Source organism: Mercurialis annua, linkage group LG6, assembly GCF_937616625.2.
Source record: "Mercurialis annua linkage group LG6, ddMerAnnu1.2, whole genome shotgun sequence".
NCBI lineage: Eukaryota > Viridiplantae > Streptophyta > Magnoliopsida > Malpighiales > Euphorbiaceae > Mercurialis > Mercurialis annua.
The window spans coordinates 1,806,529-1,821,309 of record NC_065575.1 but is presented as its reverse complement, the minus strand read 5'-3'; the positions used below and the strand labels follow the sequence as shown (position 1 = coordinate 1,821,309).

The 14,781-nt window shown below is 31.1% G+C and overlaps 3 protein-coding genes across 3 annotated transcripts; 2 read left to right on the top strand and 1 right to left on the bottom strand.

Moving 5' to 3' along the window:
* The first annotated feature begins 997 nt into the window (after window positions 1–997).
* Window positions 998–5,038, top strand: LOC126686701 (uncharacterized). The gene is made up of 6 exons (XM_050380890.2): window positions 998–1,767; window positions 2,530–3,363; window positions 3,446–3,751; window positions 4,153–4,200; window positions 4,275–4,412; window positions 4,487–5,038. Exons 1-6 carry the CDS (start codon window positions 1,468–1,470, stop codon window positions 5,036–5,038), a joined length of 2,178 nt encoding a protein of 725 aa, XP_050236847.2. The 5' UTR covers window positions 998–1,467.
* Window positions 5,039–8,092: 3,054 nt separating this feature from the next.
* On the bottom strand, window positions 8,093–10,671 carry LOC126686700 (uncharacterized). Its single transcript, XM_050380889.1, has 4 exons — window positions 10,075–10,671; window positions 9,415–9,988; window positions 8,686–9,299; window positions 8,093–8,524 (listed from the first exon to the last, which is right to left on the bottom strand). Exons 1-4 carry the CDS (start codon window positions 10,669–10,671, stop codon window positions 8,093–8,095), a joined length of 2,217 nt encoding a protein of 738 aa, XP_050236846.1.
* A 1,825-nt stretch (window positions 10,672–12,496) lies between these two features.
* LOC126686179 (uncharacterized) lies at window positions 12,497–13,891 on the top strand. Its single transcript, XM_050380224.2, has one exon. The coding sequence runs from the start codon at window positions 12,608–12,610 to the stop codon at window positions 13,787–13,789; it is 1,182 nt and encodes a 393-aa protein (XP_050236181.1). The 5' UTR covers window positions 12,497–12,607; the 3' UTR covers window positions 13,790–13,891.
* The last annotated feature ends 890 nt before the right edge of the window (window positions 13,892–14,781 follow it).

Below are 14,781 nucleotides of genomic sequence, written 5' to 3'. Positions count from 1 at the left end.
TAAAACAATATTATAAGTTTTTAATTATTAGTATTATTTATGCAAAGTATATTATATTATTAATTTTGGGCAAGATATTTTCTCAAATATTAGTTAGGTTTGTAAACTTGGGAAACAAGACATGCATTACAGCCCATAGACTATAGCTCCTTTCATTCCCGTGTGCGGTAATTAAATAACCAACTATAGTCTATTTCATTAAATTAAAATTACTTTGTTAATAAATATCCATGGGAGTATGTTTAAATTAAAATTTCACAATTGTACTATGTTTTTAATAGTTTTTTTCCGTTATAAATAACTTTTGCATTATAGTAGCTATTCTTTTTAATCATATTAAATATACAAGTCATAATAATATTATAGGGCGTCAAATCAATATGTACGGATATTTTTTTTTTTTAAATGGTGGTTCGACGAAGTGTCTTTTTGAAGCACCAAATTTCAACCTAGGTATGCAGACAATTCATTCAATAGATGTATCCTATTTCGGACACTAGATTCCGATGTTTCACATAAAAATTTAAAATAATGTCGTTTTGTTGTATTCGTATTCAAACCTCTCGTTTTTCCGTGTCCTTGTCTGCACTACCTAGATTCTAACACAAATGCTAAATAAAACGCACATTAAAAAGACTAATTTTCAATTTAATTTTAGCAAAAGTTCATAATTCATCCATTTAAAACTTTTAACTTCTAATTCTATAAAATTATTTATTTTAAAACTTAATTTAATTTTAAAATATAAGTGCCTTCCGAAATCACAAGCATGGGCTAGGCCGAGAAGACATTCTATTAGGCCATTATAACCATGGGCTAGCCCAACCAAGACTGCAAGAAGATAGAGAAAATTAGGGAATACACTCCAATTTTGAAAATATTTATATAGATTACCTCCCTTATTAAAAGATATAAAAAATACTTCCTCTTTTATTGTTATTTGTGTATTTACTCCCACGTGTCATTTTTAATTATATTTGCGCTGTTTCATTATTATTTTACGCCGTTTTATTTAAAAGTTTTCTTTTATACTCTTAGGGCAGTTATTGCTCATTATTTCCTGTTTCCCTCTTTTCTCTTCTCTTCTATTCTCTCTCGTTCTCGTTCTATTTCACTCTTCGTGTTTTCTGATTATTTGCTCTTCACTGTATCGTTTTTTGATTGTTGTATCTTCCATTGTTACTGCTCTATCATCTGCATTGTTCATCGGTGAGTGATTTCTCTAATTTTTTTTTATTTTTAACGGTTATGCTTTTGTTATATCTTAATTTTTGTTGTGTTAGATGTAGGATTGTGTTTTTTTTATGATTTTATTAGTTTTTTTTATCTTACAATATGAATTGCAAATGATTTTGTATTAAAAATTTGTGAATCTGTTAATGCATGTACAATTATTTGATATTTTGTTAGTTATTATCACTGATTTTGTTTTTTTATACTTTTTATCTCCAGTTTTTATTATACATTATGTCTGATACTGATTTTGATCAAACATTATCGGAATTCTTGATTCAATTGAAGAATCCTGACATTGCTCCTAAAGAAATGGAGGAAGCTTCTGATTCTCCGGTCCGTATGAGTTTGAGGAAAAAGACTATTGGTAGTAAACCTGTTGCTCCTAAAATAGAGAAGAAAGCAATAAAGAAATCAAAATCTGTGCAGAAGTCTGTTGCTGGAAAAAGGAAAGCAAATTTTGTGGTACCTAAAAGAGATATTAAGAGGAAAAGGCTTGGTACTGATAATTTGGATAAGAATGATTCATTTCAGGTATTTTTTTGATTAATTGTACTGATAATCGAATGATAATATGATTATAACATGATGACAAGTTGATGATAACATGATGATAGCGTTATGTTAGTATAAATGTGTATACTGATAATATTATGATAATATGCTTTTTGTGATAATATTGTGCAACTTGTATGTGTTCAGTTGTTTGGTAATATGATGATAATATAAAATATTTGTTTCTGTTGATACTCTTATGATAATAGTATGTCATTTTGAGAGTGTTGTTTTTTTCTGGTAGTTGTATGTGTTCAGTTATTTGATAATATGATGATAATATAAAATATTGCTTTTATGTTGATACTCTTATGATGTTTTTAATAGTTTTTGTATAACTGATGACAATTTTATGACAGTATGATACCATGATGGTAAGTGTACTGATAATCGAATGATAATATGATTATAACATGATGATAAGTTGATGATAACATGATGATAGCGTTATATTAGTATAAATGTGTATACTGATAATATTATGATAATATGTCATTTTTTGTGATAATGTTGTGCAACTTGTATGTGTTCAGTTGTTTGATAATATGATGATAATATAAAATATTTGTTTTCTGTTGATACTCTTATGATGTTTTTAAATACTCTTTGTATAACTGATGACAATTTTATGACAGTATGATACCATGATGATAATGATGTTTTTTTTATAATAATATTTTTGTATAACTGATAACATTATGATACCATTTATAATACTCTTTGCATTTGTGTTTATTGCAGACATTTGATTTGTTACTTGGTCCAAAGGATCGATTTGTCGGTAAAGTTGGAAATGCTTCACAGAATGCAGTGCTGAAACATATTAAATCGAAGCTTAGTGAAGATCAGTTAGCAACGTTCAAGAACAGTAGGTTTGGTGTCTTTCTAGAACTTGACAAAGATGTACTGAGTCTTAGACTCATACATGCCATACTTTTAAGGGAAGTTCATCACAGCAATTTGTCAGAGCTTTGGTTTCATTACGGTTCGCAGAATATGCGATTCAGTCTATATGAGTTTGGTCTTGTTAGTGGACTTGTTTGTGTTGGTGATGAGTCAAGGTTTTCTGGTCATTTTAAGGACAGTAACTTTTTTAATAAATATTTTGGTGATGTGAGCAAGATTACCCGTCAGGTTATTGAAGCGAAATTTAAAGAGGCTGTGTGGGAGAATGATGAAGATGCTGTAAAGTTTGCAAAGCTTTACATGGTTCAGTGTTTTTTATTGGGTCATCTTGGAACTACTTTGGTTGACGATCGGTTCATTCACTTGCTTGACTGCCCTGATTATGATGATTTTCCATGGGGAAAATATTCATTCCAGTTATTTGTTCAGTCTACTAAGAACAAGCTGTGGACTAAACATAATGCATCAAGTCAATCTGCTTTCTATCGTTTGTATGGTTTTCCGCATGCTATTCAGTTTTGGTTTTATGAAACATTGGTTTCTGTGCCTGAGTATTTGTGTACTTTGAGCAATGCTGCTGTTTATCCTCGATTACTGCGTTGGAGTCCGAAGGATATTAAGAAAATGCAGAACTTTGATTTTCAGGTTTTTGATGATGGAACTGAAAAGGTATTATGATTCTTATTTAACTTTTTTTCTTTTATTGATTTGTGTGTTATTTGTGAGCTAATTATTTTTTTATTTTTTATAGGTCTCAGTGCTTTCAAATATTGTAGCAAATGAGTTTGAGTCAAGTCAACTTATTGTTACTGGACTAAATTATCAAGGTCAAGTTGTGAAGCGAGCAAGAACTTCTGCTTCTGATTCTGAAGATAAAATATTGGAAGTGGCAAGGTCTGCTTGTATTAAATTTGTCCATGAATTGAAAGCACTAATTTTTGATAACAAGGCTGATTATTCTGATGTGGAGTGTGACGTTCGAAAGCGCATTTGTGCTTCTGTGGTTAGTTTTGAAGAAAATCAATTGAGTGATATTTTTGATGACAAATCTGGAAAGGTATGTGTTTTTATAATAACATTACGATAATAGTATATTATGATAACTGTATGATAATGTGAAAATACTGATACTTATATGATATTTTGATGCTCATCTGATAATGTGATGATAATCTGATAATATGATAATTGTATGATAATTGAATGATAATTGTATGATAACATTTTTGCATAAAACTGTTACTGTTTTAATATTACATATTTATTGTTAGCATTGCAATGATACCTCTATGATAATACTTAATTGTACTGTTATTTTTATGCTTTTTCATGAGTTGTGTTTTGCTGTTTTGTTAATGGCTTATATGTTCATGATAATGTTTTTAATTAATGAGAATATGATGATACTTTTATGATAATCTTTTTTATTTATAATGATATAATCATTGTTTAATATAGGCTGATACTGTAGAAGAACTGATATATTCTTCTGACGGTGATTCTGAGGTAAATATTTTTATATATATTTTAATAATATGCATTATTCTAATTATTAATTTGATTAATTTTCATTTTTGCAGACTGTTAATGAGAATAACAGTGGCTCATCGGAGGAAACTGTGAGTGATGATGATGTGAGTCATAAGGTTTTTAAGGAGAGTGCTGCGATTTTAAATAATGAAAATGTTGTACCTGTTTCTGAATCAGTTGGAGGAAAGGTATTTTTTTTATTGTTGTTGATTTCTTTATAATTAACTGTACATTTTACTAATTAATCTTTTTCTGCTATTAGTTTGATGCTGAGGTAAATGTTGAGGAAGTGAAATCCTTGTCCAATGATAATCCTGAAATTGATGATTGTGGTGTAGAAGATGTGGCTGAAGATGTGGGAGAAGCTGTGGCAGAAGTTGATTCTATTGCTGATGATTCAGAGAGGAATTTTGATGTGGATGCTTTTTTTGATAGCAATCCTAGTCAGTGTACTGATAAATTTGATGTAGTTAAGGAGGCTGAGTTACCTGACATAACAGAAGAAATTGAGGATGCTGATTTAGTTCAAAAAAGGGATGTAATTGGGGATGCTGAGAATGTAAATGTAGCTGATGATATTAATCAGGCTGAGAATTTTAATTCTGTTGAGCCGTTGGAGCAGGTCGACAATGTCAATTTCGTTGAGCCGTTGGAGCAGGCTGAGAATGTTACTGCTGTTGAGCTGATGGTGCAGGATAAGAATATTAACGAAGCTCTGGATTCCGTTGCAACTGAGCAGTCTATTAGTACTGATGGTGTTCCAGACAAGGAACAATTGAGTTTAAAAGAAAAGGAATCTGACTTGGAGGTATAAGCATACAAGTTTGTTAATTTTTTGTTCTCTTCCTTTTTTATGATATTGTAATGATACTGTTCTTTTTTTTATTTTTTGAGTTGTATGGCTACTTGTAAGTTAATTACATGATACTGTAATGATAATGTATTATCTTTATACTGTTATGATAATGTAATTTTATTATTTTTTAATTGATACTGTATTGATAATATGGTGTTTATATGAGCTGATTTTTTACATTTATGTGATACTGTTATGATAATGATAATTACATGATAATGTCTTATTTTTTACATTTATGTGATACTGTTATGATAATGATAATTATATGATAATATGTTTTGATACTGTTATGATAATGTAATTTTTTTATGCATTGAGTGTGTCATGATAATTATATGATACTATATGATACTATTATGATAATATGAAATATTTTTGATTATTTTTTATGTAACAGAATGTTTGTAGTGCTGCTGGTGAAAAAACTGATATGCACAAACAAATTGAAGTTGAACTTGAGATGCTTGGTGAAGTCTGTAGTGATGAGTTTATGACACCTCCTGTTGAGCAATCAGATTTAGATGTTGCAAAGACAACTTTAGAGAAGAAAGTGGATGATAATTCTGATACTGAGATGGATGGTCTTGCTGCTTGTGAGCTACAAGTATCTTCTATTGTGGCATCTTTGTCTACCTGGATTTCGAATGAGGTATTTATTAAATTTAGGTTTTGTTTATTTTTCAATTATTTATGCAAGATAAGTTAACTGAACCTTCTGTTTTATGAAATAAGGTTCCTAAAAAAACAGTTATAAAAGAAGAGAATGTCATTGCTGAACAAGATATACAAGTTAAAACAGTTACTGCTCCTCCAAGAAGGAGATTGAAAGTAATGTTTTTAAATTTATTTTATTTTTAATTAGATGTAATATTTTTTGATATTGTAATGATAATGCAATGTTTTGTTTTCGTATTGTAACAGCTTCCCACAAGGAAAGCTAGTGAAAATTTGAAAAAGGAGACAACGTTGACAAATGTAAAAAGTTGGGCAATTCCATCTTTTGCTTTACTGGAAAAAGTTCGAAACTTAGACAAACCTGAAAAGGTTAAATCAGTTGGTTTGGTGTTTGTAAATCGCAATCCGTTGCTCCTAGAAAGTGTGTCTGATATGTGTAATCAAGCATGGCTTTCTGAATTTAATGATTGGATTTGTGTTGGCACATACAAGAGGAAAACAGAACAGTAAGCTTTCTGTCATTTTCTTATTTTAATATGTATATTTTTTTTATCTTGTTGTGTATTTAACACAATTTTTTTGAATTTTTGTAGCCATGAAATTTATTATCCAAACTATAAAATTTTAAAACCAGTTATAAGGCTTGGCGGAGAGGAAATTCGTGTGAAAGATTTCTTTTTCAAGCTTCATACACCTGGAGCTTATTTGGATTCAAGTGTAAGTGTATCATTATTTGGATAACAATATGATAATATAGATTGATAACATTATGATAATCACTGGTGATGAAAACAGTGGATAAAATAATGAGATAATGTTTTCTGATAACATTATGATAATCTAATTATAACATTATGATAATATGTGTTTTTATGATCATAAATGTTTTTATGATACTTCTATTATTAATTGGTTTGTTTTATTATTTTATTTTCAGCATATTGACTGCCTGTTTGCATATTTGAGGAAGAAGTGTTTGTTTCTGAACAATGGTTACAGTACATGTGCAAATTTCTTTGACCAGTATGTGCAGAATGGGTATTTAATCTATAAGGAGGTTGGCAGTGTGACTGAAATACCGCAGTTCTCTGAATTGTATAATATCATTGTTGGTGAAGATGGTGTTTATAAGAGGGCTTGGGGAGATGTGAAGAATGTACTGTTCCCAGTTCATCTTAAAGTTGATGGTGAAAATCAGGATCATTGGATTCTTGCTAAGCTCAGTTTTGAATATAGGACTTTTTTTATCTACAACTCTCGCAGGAGTGAGCTCTATGACAAGCATACTGCTATTGCTATGAATGCATATGCAACATTGATCCCATTTCTATTGGATACTGTTGGATTTTATGATCGAAGGGACATCGACTTCAAATCTGTTTATTATATGGGCAAGAAAAAAACTGATCCATTCGTTGTAGCTTATGTTAACAACCTTCCTGTTCAAGAGGATGCGTAAGTCTCTATCTTTTGGTCTTTTTTATATTTTTTTGAAATAGTGATTTAATGAGATAGTTTCATAATTATTATACCACAATGCAGAGATTGTGGCGTTTACGTTGCAGCTTTTGCTGAATACTTGATAGAAGGGAAGGCTATTCCGAGACAAATCAGTTGTAGTGTTGTTCGTGAGCGATATGCAGCAAATCTGTACATTTATGGAAGGTGGAAGATCAAGAGTGGATATATATCAAATGAATGTTAATGTTTTAGTTTTTGGTTTAGGCGTTTCATTTTGTTATTCTGTAAAAAAAAATGGTTGTGTAGATTTTTTTTACTGTTAATGACTTTTATTATGATGTAATGACAATTGTTTGATCAGTTTTATGATAATGAGATGATAAGTTTGTGATACATAAATGATGATAAACTGTTTGTTCATTATCAAATGTTTGGTTTACTGTGACTCATATGATAATTGTATGTTTAATATTTAGATGATTTTTATATATTTTAATGATTAACATATGATAATATTTTATAATATTTGTATATGGTTGATAATAAGATGATAATGTAATGATAATATTATGATAATAACATTCATAAATGATAATAAACTGTTGTCCATTTATCAGATGTTTGGTTTATTGTGACTCATATGATAATTATACGTTACTGTTATCAAATTTATGATTATCTGATTTTATATATTTTAATACTTAGATGATAAACATATGATAATATTTTATCATAATGATATATGGTTGATAATAAGATGATAATGTAATGATAATATTATGATAATAACATTATATTACTCCATCAGATATTGAATGATATTTTTTTATTTATTGAAAAATAGTACTATTGAAAATCTCAAATCACAGTTTTCTATCTGTTTTTTGGAATATTTTTACAAGTTTTACGATTATGTCCATAATATCCACATCTGCTGCACTTGTTTTGATTCTTTTGTTCTTCTGCTCCTTTTATTCTTCTCTTTTTTGGTCTTCCTGGCTTAGTTCTCCCTATAGGAGGTAAGACAATGATATCCTCAACCTCTGCAGTGACTTCCCATGTTTCTTCTTTAGGAACTGGGTATACAGTTTGTGCATATGTAGCAAGCATTGCTTCATTTGTGAAGTACTTTGAGCAATATTCAGTTGGGTCTTGATGTTTGTAGTTTAATACAGCAGCAGCATGTTTACATGGGATCATTTCTTCTTGATATCTGTTGCATGTACAAGATTTTTCCTTGATGTTAACAGTAGAGGTATCACCATTTTCAGTAACAGTGTATATGTCATCATTAGATGGCTCTACCTGATATACATGTGATAATGTCAAAAATATTAAAAGATAATAGCATATGATAATAGAATGATAATAAACTGATAATAGCATATGATAATAGAATGATAATAAACTGATAATAGCATGATAAGATGAAAATATTTCTAACTGTGATAAGAATGAATCCGTACCTCTATTTTGAGTGAATCTAAATAGTTTTGCCTTAGGACAGCATCATATTTTGAAGACAATTTTGTAAAGGTTCCTTTAGCAATATTTCTGTTCTTGTAGCTCCACCTTTGAACCAAATTTCTCAAGTATTCCATAAGCATCGTAACTGGTAATTCTCGTGCTCTATTTACTGCTGCATTAAATGACTCAGCAGTATTTGAAGTCATTATGTTGTATCTTTTGTTCACAGAATGTGAAACTGCCCACCTTTCAAAACCTGCATCTTTGAGATAAGCTGTAACTCCTGGATTTACGTTGCTTATTTCTGCCATATGAGTATTGAATTCTTCCTTTGTATAAGCTCTTGCTGCTGCTTTGAACAGGTCTTTAATTGTCTTCTGATCCTTTTTAAATCTGCTTTTCACGTTACTTAGTAAATGATATAAGCAAATATCATGTTGAACTTCTCCAGCAAAAACACTTTCTATTGCATTTTTAATACTCATATGTCTGTCTGAAATTATACACATTCCTTCCCTTACACCAAAAACAGTTTTGATTTGTCTAAAAAACCAATTCCAAGATGCATCATTTTCTGAATCTGTTATTGAAAAGGCAAGAGGGAAGATTTTTCCTGTAAAATAAGAAGCAAAATAAAATAATGATATTACGATGATACTGTAATGATATTATAATGATACTGTAATGATAATATGATGATATCGTGATGATAATGATATTAATCATACCTGCTGCATCAAGAGTTGAAGCTGAAAACAGAGAACCTCCAAATGGTCCTTTCAAAAATGTAGCATCAACAACCATAATAGGCATACAGTGACTCCATCCACTTATTGATGCATTAAGTGACATGAATGCATAAAGAAAAGTATGATCCACATTTCTTTGTAAGCTTACAACTGATCCTGGATTTGTTTGCTTCACCATGTGAAGATATCTCGGTAGTAGACCAAATGAATTTTCTGGTTTCCCTCTTAAAAGCTCTAGTGCAATTTCTCGACATTTCCAAGCTTTCCAGTAATCCAATTTAATGCTATAATCATTTCTCATGTCTCTGATTATGTCATTAGGTGTGTAAATTGTCTTGATATCCAACAAGTTTGACTTTATTATTTTTGCTATGGTTTTTGAGCTGACAAACCTCAGGTCTCCCATTCTCATCTCCAAAGAACATGTATGATAATTGTTGAACTTACGTACCCGAAACATTTTTGTATGACCAATTTTCGAGGCATAAAATTTCCAATCACAATGGTCATCTATGCATTTTAATCGGTACTGTCTTGCGCATGATTTTTGGACCTGTAATTATTAATAATATACAGTATCAGTTTTTTGTGAAACTGTTATGATAATAAAATGTCAAAATCAGAATATTTGAAATGTACCTTGAACTGAAAGTGTTCTTTTAGTCCATATAGGCTCATCTCTGATATTAATGTTTCTTTATCTGTGAATATACCTCCTTCTTCTATTTTCTGATTTGCTTGATTGGTTGCAACATGATCTTCATCAAAATCTGTTTCTGGAAGATTTTCTTGAAGTGTGCAGAGAAGATTTGCATATTCAATCATATCCAAATTTGAATAAGACATTTCTGTTTCTTTAGAGTTTTGTTCATCCAGTTGCGTTATATTGTCTTCATGAACAAGAAGTGAATTGTTTGCAGCTTCTGATGATGATGTTTCCAAAAAAGAAGCAGATTTATTCAATATGATGCAGATTGGATATCTTGTGAAGTTAAGTTCACTCTTCTTTAACTGTATATAGAATCTGAGACTTCTTTCATCTGCTATTTTGACTGGAGGATAATCATCACTGATTAGATATTGAATATCTAATTCAGTTTCAGTATCTTGAACTTGCAAACTTTGATATACTAATTCGATAAAACTATTGAATGTGCAGTTCATTTCCAATAAAATTCCTGTCATTTTGAAGTCAGTATACTTTCCATCTTCAGTCCATTGCCCATCATGTTGCATTAGTACTTGGATAAATTCCATCCTGAAAATGATAAACAGATGATTATCAGTTGAAATATTATCATATGTGTATCACAATAACATATGATAATCTGATGATACTGTATCATCTGATAATCAGACTGTCAGATACTCATATGATAATCAGACTGTCAGATAGTCATATGATAATCAGACTGTCAGATACTCATATGATAATCAGACTGTCAGATACTCATATGATAATCAGACTGTCAGATTATCATATGATAATCATATGACATTATCATATGACACTCACAGCTTCAATATGACTATCTGATTATCATATGACTATCTGACAGTCTGATTATCATAACAGTATCTGACAGTCTGATAGATAGTCAGATACTCATATGATAGCTGTCAGATAATCATATGATAATCATATGACACTCTCAGCTTCAATATGACTATCTGATTATCATATGACTATCTGATAGTCTGATTATCATAACAGTATCTGACAGTCTGATAGATAGTCAGATACTCATATGATAATCAGTTTTTGTCAGATACTCATATGATAATCAGACTGTCAGATAGTCATATGATAATCAGTTTTGTCAGATACTCATATGATAATCAGACTGTCAGATACTCATATGATAATTAGTTTTTTCAAATAGTCATATGATAATCAGACTGTCAGATACTTATATGATAATCAGTTTTTCAGATAGTCATATGATAATCAGTTTTTCAGATAGTCATATGATAATCAGACTGTCAGATACTCATATGATAATCAGACTGTCAGATACTCATATGATAATCAGTTTTGTCAGATACTCTTATGATAATCAGTTTTTCAGATAGTCATATGATAATCATTTTTTGTCAGATAGTCATATGATAATCAGTTTTTGTCAGATAGTCATATGATAATCAGACTGTCAGATACTCATATGATAATCAGACTGTCAGATACTCATATGATAATCAGACTGTCAGATAGTCATATGATAATCATATGACACTCACAGCTTCAATATGACTATCTGATTATCATATGACACTCATAGTATCAATGACTATCACATTATCATATGAGTATCAGATTATATGCATCACAATATCATATAAGTATTTTTTTTTCACATTATCATATGAGTATGAGTATATCAAATTATCACAAGAGTATCATTTGAGAATCACATTGTGTCATAATCAGACTGTCAGATACTCATATGATAATCATATGACATTACATTATCAGACAACATCAATATGAGTATCAGATTATCAGATGAGGATCACATTATCAGATTTGCATCACAATATCATATAAGTATCAGATTGATTTTTCTTATAGGTTAAAATTCAAATATCATCATATTTTTATAATCGTATAATCAAAAGAAGATAATATAAAAAGCAATTTTATTCACGAATATAGTCAATTACCTTCAAGAATCTCCGTTTTTTCAAGAGCGAGCTGTTTTTCGAGCAGATTATGAGGAACGAACTATTTTTCGAGATCTGGAAGTTGTTACAGAGATCTGGATTTAAGAATTTGCAGAATCGGAGAAGATTTTTCCAAAACAGAGAGCTTGAAAACGAGCTGTGAGAAAATAGAGAGAGAAAATAGAGAGAGAAATTTGAGAGAGAAAAGGAAGGAACCTCGTTGTTAGTGAAATTAATGAGCTTATATAGTGGAAGTAAATTTATAATTATAAAAGTGAGGAGAGTAAAAAAATAAAAGGTTTAAATTCGTGATGTATTTTTTGTAAGATTTCCGCGCTGATGTATATTAACATATTATTTTTGTATTTTAGGTAAATATGTATTTTTCTCAAGAAGATAACCAGTCTAACACATGAAAACAAGAGCTATTCGTCAAGGCAAATCAATGGTGTTTCTCCCCAATTTCTTGTTTCACAAACTGAAACTAATGTAGAAGCACTTCTGTTCAACCATGGAAAGCACTTCAATTCTTCTCCACTCCACAGCACTCCCATTTACTTCCTCCCTCACCGCCAAAACAATCACCGGCGGCAACAAAAATAAATTCTCTCTCAGGCATTTTAACAAACATCTTCACTCAAATGCCCCCAACGCCAACCTTCACTTAAAACACCCTCATAAACCCATCAAATCTCCATTTCCATTGAAACTAACAAGAACCCAGTTGTTACCTCATCTCAATTGCTCATATTCCACCTCCCCTCAATCCCACCCATTTCCAGAACCCTTAAAAATTCTCTCCTTTGATAAAGTTAAACAAACCCTCTTGCAAGTAACTCCATTTGATATAATCAAATTGTCTGCAGTGCTTTCAGTTGTGATTGCAGCCACAAAATGGGCTGTGAATTTGTGTTTGAACCCGTTTTTTTGGATGTATTTTAGCTGGAGTTGGTTGTTTTGGCCTTGGTTTATAGCTATATCACTTGCTTTTTATGGGTTCTATTGCTTTTATAAGTATTCATTAGGTGAAGCTAGTGTCTTTGAGCAAATTGGACTAGTTACTGCAGTGTTCACTTGGCTAACACTTGTGCCTCCTGCCTTTTTCAATGGCTATCTCCAAGGCTGGCCTGTTGTGTTCTTTTTTGTGTACCAGTACTTCTTTTTCTTCAATGTTAGTGTGAGGAAACGGTTGTATGGCGATTATTTTATGCGGGATCATGATCCTAAGTGGGATGTGAATCCGCCCAAATGGTATCGCGGTTTGTTCTGCATTGGAGTCATGGTTAGTCATTGGCTTGCGGCGTTTGAAGGGCCGGAATTGCACCTTATTCCTGGTGGATGGAGCAATGCCGCGATGTGGGTTTTGGTTGTTGTGACTTTGTTGATGCAATATAATTCGACGCTTTACCTTGCTAAGTACTCGGAGAAGGTAGTGGTTCCTACTGCTGTTGTGCAATTTGGGCCGTTTAGATGGGTCAGGCATCCTATATATTCTTCTACAATGCTTCTGTTTGCTGCTTATTTTATTTCGCTTCGCGCGCCTTTGAGCTTGTTGTTTGTAGTAGCAGTGTGTTTGATGTATTATGACCAGAAAGCGAAAATGGAGGAGGCTCTGATGATTGAGACTTTTGGGGAGAGATACTTGGAGTATATGAACAAAGTACGGTACAAGTTCATTCCGTTCGTTTTTTAATGCATCCTCCGTGTATGACAATGTTTAAGCAACTAGAGAACTGAACCGTAGAGTGTACAATTTTCCCTGCCATCAATATTCATATGCTTTTCTTTGTTTCTATTTCTTGACTATAAGGCATAAGCAGTCATTTTCACATAGTTGTTATGTTTGATATGATTGATTCTCGTTTAAATATGACTTGTGCCTTTGGATAAGTGGTGATTTCTTGAAGAAATGTACTCATTTCTTGTAGTTGTCGCTCAAAGTGCTGTTTTTGTATGCTAAAAATGCGTGTATAATCTTTAATTTGGTTACTACTAGTTTTTCTAGTTCATGCAGACCATTCTAAAGTGCAACCTTGATTCTCTTTTAATCATATTTCACATCTAATAATGGAATTTTGAAGGCCTTATAAGTCAGAAGTTTTCTTGTATTTTTAGTTGGAGATTCACTTAACCAAAAAGTATCTTCGCTAAGCTTGTTTGTAGAGTTATAGATTTCAAGAGGATGCCTTAGAGATTCATTGAGCAAAACATTGCCAAGTAATATGTGTCAGCTTTTGGTATTGGAGAAACAAATATCAATCAAAAGACAATGTTGTGATATACGATGAGAACATGAATGGAAATAATTGATTTTATAAAGAACAAAGGTAACACTAGTTGATGATAAGATAGAATTACACTGTTTAGATTTTCACTGTTTTTCGTGGATATATCACTATTTAATTCTGCAGTGTTTTTAGAGGAAATGTCATTGTGAACTAACATATGTGGCTTTTGATAAACTAACACACCTCTTTGAACAGTTGATAGGCATCGAAAATGAAAGTTTGGTTTAAATATGTAGAGCATGATAACAAAATTTATGAAGAGGTTTTGTTTGTTGTATTTTCTATCATGGACAAAATTGTTGCATTACACAATTAGTAGTCCATATCTAATGGTGCCTTAATGCTATCTTTACGCTTTTCAATTGCGTTTTTTAGACTGCAACATTGAAGATATTGG

Excerpts from the sequence above, each read along its gene's own strand:
- LOC126686701 (XM_050380890.2), top strand. The coding sequence starts at position 1,468 with ATGTCTGATACTGATTTTGATCAAACATTATCGGAATTCTTGATTCAA. Across the intron at positions 4,201-4,274 it reads CTTCTGACGGTGATTCTGAG|ACTGTTAATGAGAATAACAG; the intron begins GTAAATATTTTT and ends TCATTTTTGCAG. Across the intron at positions 4,413-4,486 it reads CTGAATCAGTTGGAGGAAAG|TTTGATGCTGAGGTAAATGT; the intron begins GTATTTTTTTTA and ends TTCTGCTATTAG.
- LOC126686700 (XM_050380889.1), bottom strand. The coding sequence starts at position 10,671 with ATGCAACATGATGGGCAATGGACTGAAGATGGAAAGTATACTGACTTC. Across the intron at positions 9,989-10,074 it reads AAGAACACTTTCAGTTCAAG|GTCCAAAAATCATGCGCAAG; the intron begins GTACATTTCAAA and ends TAATAATTACAG. Across the intron at positions 9,300-9,414 it reads TTCAACTCTTGATGCAGCAG|GAAAAATCTTCCCTCTTGCC; the intron begins GTATGATTAATA and ends CTTATTTTACAG.
- LOC126686179 (XM_050380224.2), top strand. The coding sequence starts at position 12,608 with ATGGAAAGCACTTCAATTCTTCTCCACTCCACAGCACTCCCATTTACT.